This window comes from Macadamia integrifolia, unplaced genomic scaffold (genome assembly GCF_013358625.1).
Source record: "Macadamia integrifolia cultivar HAES 741 unplaced genomic scaffold, SCU_Mint_v3 scaffold3285, whole genome shotgun sequence".
NCBI lineage: Eukaryota > Viridiplantae > Streptophyta > Magnoliopsida > Proteales > Proteaceae > Macadamia > Macadamia integrifolia.
Window position 1 is genome coordinate 17,359 of NW_024869364.1, and position 5,630 is coordinate 22,988.

The 5,630-nt window shown below is 39.4% G+C and overlaps 1 protein-coding gene across 1 annotated transcript; it reads right to left on the reverse strand.

Annotated features, from left to right (window-relative positions):
- Positions 1-213: 213 nt before the first annotated feature.
- Positions 214-2,712, reverse strand: LOC122067972 (protein ECERIFERUM 26-like). The gene is made up of 2 exons (XM_042631800.1): positions 2,205-2,712; positions 214-1,403 (listed from the first exon to the last, which is right to left on the reverse strand). The coding sequence occupies exons 1-2, from the start codon at positions 2,637-2,639 to the stop codon at positions 549-551; spliced, it is 1,290 nt and encodes a 429-aa protein (XP_042487734.1). The 5' UTR covers positions 2,640-2,712; the 3' UTR covers positions 214-548.
- Between the last annotated feature and the right edge of the window lie 2,918 nt (positions 2,713-5,630).

Sequence of the window (5,630 nt, forward strand, 5' to 3'; positions counted from 1 at the left end):
GGTCCAAAATACCCTTTCTCTCAGTGCAATCGAAAGGGCAAATCTCGTGGATTAAGAGGTTAGCTCTTTGACATTTTGGAACATATACTCTGTTATTATGTTTCCAAAATGGTTGAACAAATTTTTTTTTCCATTAATTCTACTATTTCTGGAAACCTAAATATAAATAAAGGGACACAAAGGGGCAGGGGGTCTTTTCCATAGGAGGCAAGAGAGACACAAATAGGTAGTATGCCCAGACTTTTCTCTATAGTAAAAGAAGACATTATTTTTTGTTATTACATACTAAGAAACTGCCCAAGGGGGGCTTTACTCAGGCACACCAGAGGGGAGCTGGAGAATGATAGGAAACGGGGGAGGGGGGAAGGGAATACGTGACAGGAGTCGATCATTAAACCATCCACACTCCTGGGCCTGTTCTTCAAACAGAGACTACAACCAGTGTGCTATGTATGCACTATGCACTGGACTCCCCTAATAAAAGTAGACATACCCCCAAAGAGAAAGCAAAACCATTTTAACATATTTCAACCAATTGATGAGTCTTATCAAGCAATAGACCACTCTCTTTGGAGCTCATCATTAAGCTTCAATATCTCATTTTCCGGTAGAATTACTGTCACAGTCCAGCTTCCTGCACCACTCGGAGCCTTCATCACTAAAATGAGCCCTTCATCTCCAACCCCATCGATTGTATAATTCACAAAAACCGGCTTCTCCTTCTTCAACTCCAAACCATAAAGATCAGCCTCTTCCAAGTCCAAAAATGTGAGGTTTGCACCATACATGATTAAATCTGATAGCCCTCCATCTTGCTCCACCAATTCTTCAATCTTTCTCTTCTCGTCGATTTTCTGTTCCATGATCAATTCTACCAAATCCTTCGGGTTGGCCTCTGCAACAGAGAAATATGCCTGAACTGTGTTTATTATCTGGTTGTTGCACAGAGTCCCTTTCTCTCTGTTATGAGAATCTTTTCTGCTGATGGTCACTGTCTTTGGTTCTGATCCTTCTCTAATTCTTGCTAAGTATTTCCAGAACACAGCAGAGAGAAATTCAAATGGTCTGATTTGGGAAGTTTGAAACATCTTTGAAATCATGACCTTCAATTGTTGGGCTGTGATCTGGAAAGAGTAGTTTTCCATTTTACCGGTATTGGCAGCTATCCAGTGGTCACCAACTGGTTCAACCCGTTTGACCGAGAGCGGTTCAACCGCAAAGCCTGATGAGTTCTTGGATTTGCTAGCTTTGGTTTCTGGTTTTGGCAGGGGTGAGTTGGGTGGCTGATGACCAGCCATGATTTGGCTCCACAGGTAAAGGAATTCAGAGAGTGAAAATGCATCTCCAAGGACATGAGCCCAACTGAAGCTCAGAGCCACCCCTCCACATTGGAAAGTAGTCATCTGAGAACAGAAGCATGACCAAGATTTAGCAAGAGATGGGAATGGGCTTGGATCAGAAATTTGGTGACAATGATGTCTAACCCATGAAGCCCAAGCCTGACTACTAAGAGAGAGAGAGAGAGAGAGGGGGGGGGGGTTTCATCTCAAAAGTTGTAAGAGAAAACACCAAGAAATACGAAAACAAGCCAAGACAGATCACACAACACATAGAGATTTAACGAGGTTCACACACCGATGTGGTGTACTACGTTCTCGGGAGAAGAAAAAGGTGTTTCACTTTGCAGAAGAGAGATTACACACAAGCAGTATCGAGAAAACTCGCCCTGAAACCTTATCTTGACCCCCAAATTACAATAACTTGCTCAACAAGACAATAATACACAATATACTCCAAGTCGCGGGTCGACGCATTGGGTCACGATCAACGGGTGGAATCATACCGCGGGGGCGTGCCGGCCCAACTCCTTTGCTTTCATCACAGATGTCAGAAAACTTTCCATTTGGATCGACACCAAAATATGTCGGAGTTGGTCAATCTTCAAAACAGGTCAAAAATCCGAGACAAAATTAACAAAAGTTCGAATTGCTAGGTTGAGAGACTCTCACTTGTATAAGGGGGCTGTAAGCTAATTAGTAGTCCATATGGATACAATGAAAACCCACTTTAATATCATTTAAAGTTTCCTATTCTAAAAGCTCGAAGTTGTAAGTGGAGGGACTCTCAGTCCCATGTGTATAAGAGGGACTCCAGGCTAATTGTAGCCGACGTGGGACTAAACTTCCAACAGAGAGAGGACGTACCTGTATGAGGATGGAAGGAGAGAAACCCAAATCAGGACCAAGGACTTGATTGGAAACAAGAAGGTTGTGAAGAGAGCACTCCTTCATTTCCAGCCATTCATCAAGGGTCTTACTACATTGGGCTTCGATGAACCGTGCCCCACAATCGTTACACTTGATGAAAGGATGACCCGAGTCTGACCTTCTGAACCTCCCACATGTGTGTGGATAGAGATTAAACCATCTAAACATGGCCTCTTTGATGGTGTAAAGGCCAAGCCCTTCAACTGAGCTACTTCTAAAGTAGTAAACTGCTCTTATATAGTGAAGCTTCATGGCCAAATCCATGCTAGTGGGTTCATGTATTACATCGGTTCCTGTCACTCGTGCTGGTCCGACTGATGACAACCTTACGCCGGAGATCAGGTTTTCAACGGCAATGGCCGGAGCAACCATGGTTGTGTGTGTGTGTGTGTGAGAGAGAGAGAAGAGATAGAGAACTTGAAAATATAATAGAACTAAGAGGCCATGGTGTGTAAGAAGAACACCAGTGGTTTCCTTTTAAAGGGTTGGGGCTTAAGGGTTAGGTATCATGGACCACTCAAAATTCAATTAGATCATTAATTGGGACTGAAGGTGAAAGGTAAATTCTGCTAAGATTTTTAATCTATTATAATTCATGGAGCTCTGATCTCATGTACTGGTCACTATAAATGTGCTCAGTAGGTGTTCCAATTATGATATGCCACATGGCAAAGTTGATGAGAGGGAAGGAACCGGTGGTGAATGGCCACTGCTATGATGGAGGACAGGTAGGTGGCTTTATTAGAAAAGTATTTTATGTGATATTGTTATTATTGCGATATCAGTGACTCCATGGGCAAGACAGTCCATATGACCCCTCATTTAGGTGGTTATACATATATGTACCATTAATGTTGTGAGCTTGATGGCTTTGACATCCCTATTGAATTATTCAATCCGATACAAGTGTGAGAAATAATCTCACATCCGAAAACTTTTAGAATATCAGATGACTTCATATGCCAATTGAACCTCTTCACCTAAAAGCTTATGTTTTTTATGTTAGATAATTCAAAATAATCATATCTGATAAAAAATATCATAAATTTGTACATCTTCATTACTTAATATTTGATGTTCAACTGGTGGTTTAGAGAGAGAACGGCCATCTATATTCACAATATAAAAAGGCAATTGGATTTTAACATGTTACTAAATGAAATTAACTCGAGTTCAAAAGAACTTGTGATGGAACTAAAGAGGCTTGAACCCTCAAATTTTGGGAGTTATGTAACCTTGAATCTTAACAAAAATTATAGAGATAAACACTTTCATCAAGGTGTACAAACCAAATAGTGATTGCTTGACTTTACAATTTGTTCATAGTATAAAAGGCAATTAAATAAGATAGTATTAATTTAATTTATTTTTATTTTTATTTTTTTTAATTTATTTTTTTAATGGTAGATATCAATTGAGGTGTTTGATGGTTTTATTGCTTGGTAAATTGTGGGTCACATGTTAATTTGTTTTATTTATTAAAAGTATTATATTTCGAATTTTAGGATAAGTCAATCTAGAAAATAAGTCATTAGTGTAGTCTATTTCTTTCTTTTTACGTCTATAATATACAACCACCCCCTGATTTATTATGAAATATTAAAATGAATTTAGAATTAATTGGTTTGGAAAATGAGTTGGAGTTCTCTCTCACGAGCTAGCTTCCTCCTCTCTCTATGTGGTAAAAGATTCTCTCCTTCCTTTTCTTCATTCCTCACTAACCATCTTGCTCGGAAGCCCTCTTAGCAACCAGTATATTGATCCTCTGTCTGAGATCTCAAGTGCTTTACTGGATGAGATTGTTCATGGTGCTCAGCCATGGTGGCCTTTGTGGGAGAATGGAATAGAGTGATTGGGAAAAAGATGAAACTTTGTTCATGGTGTTCAGCTATGGTGGCCCTCGTGGGAGAATGGAATAGAGTGATTGGGAGAAAAATGAAACTTGTAGACACAGTTTTATGGGTGGTAGTACTCAAGATGCTCAACAAAATCTATGTCAAATCAACAATCACTGTTACGGTCTCATAAGAGCCATATGGGGGGACATTGGTTTTCAAAGGAAATTGATGTGGGTTGATATGGTCTTGGGGTTGAATTCTTATAAAATTGTATTAGTGTTATCGGAGCAACTGATCCTCAGCCCGATCAACATGTGGAAGGGGTGTCAAAATAAGAGTCCCTTAGAAAGGACTACCTGATCCAGAGTGGACCACTATGAACGTCGGCTTCGTAAGCATAGTAATATGTTACTGTCCCATATCAACCACATGGGGGATTGATCTCACATTGATTTCTACATGGTCTTGCATTGCCTCACCTTGTAAGTCGATTTATGAGATTGATTGAGTTCTTCCAAGCTCAATCACAACCTCCCAAATTGAGCAGAAAATTGTTTGAGTATCGTTTTGATTCAAAATGCACTCCTTATAACACTTAACAAATCTATAATAGTGGCCCCATTATCTTGAGTAGCAATAATATAGCAATAATGGTCAGGATTTTTTCCTATATGAGTTGGCTCGAGGTGCTCCACAAAATGCATCAATCATGGCTAGATATCTCACACTTGCCATAGAGGCTAGAGCAGCCCTAGCCCTCTCAAAGGTACCTACCCTTCTATCAATCATTTATTCTATTTGATGTTTTACTTTAGGTGGGTGGGAGGAGGATAAGGATCCTCTTTTGCACGACACAACATGTAATGTAGAATATTTAAGGGTTGAGAGCACCTTGGGCTATATGTCTATATCTTAGATTGTGTCTAAGGACTCCCATCCCTTGGATCTACACTATACTGTAGTGCGCTACAAAGGAGCATGATCCCTGATTGTATTAATCCAAATTTGATTGTAGACAAGTACAAGAGACTTAATTGAGAGCCTTCAAATTTGCACTAAACTGTTGCGCGCTTTAAAAGAGCTCAATCCATGATTGTATTGATCCAAGGTTGGTTGTAGACAAGTACAAGGGACTTAACCTCGGTTGTAGACCTACGCCAATAGCTCAGCAACTTGTCCGCCGTGTGGGAATTAGTCAGTTTCTAACACCATCTTTTTATAATTTATGGTTTGACACATATATTAGTTTACTATTTCTTCCCATTGTCTTCTCTCTCATGCATTCTGTATTTTTGGAATATCTCATCTCTTAAGCGTTCCCTCACATCTCTCCTAACCTATTCTCCTCATTCAAAATATATTATTTTCTTCTTTATTATTCTTTCCCTCCCTCAAACTTCAATTCTTTTTGGTAAAATCTAACACATCTCTAATATCCCTTATTCTTCCCTCCCTCAAACTTCAATTCTTTTTGGTAAAATCTCACACATCTCTACTTTAATTTTTTTTTTTTTTTTTTTTTTTT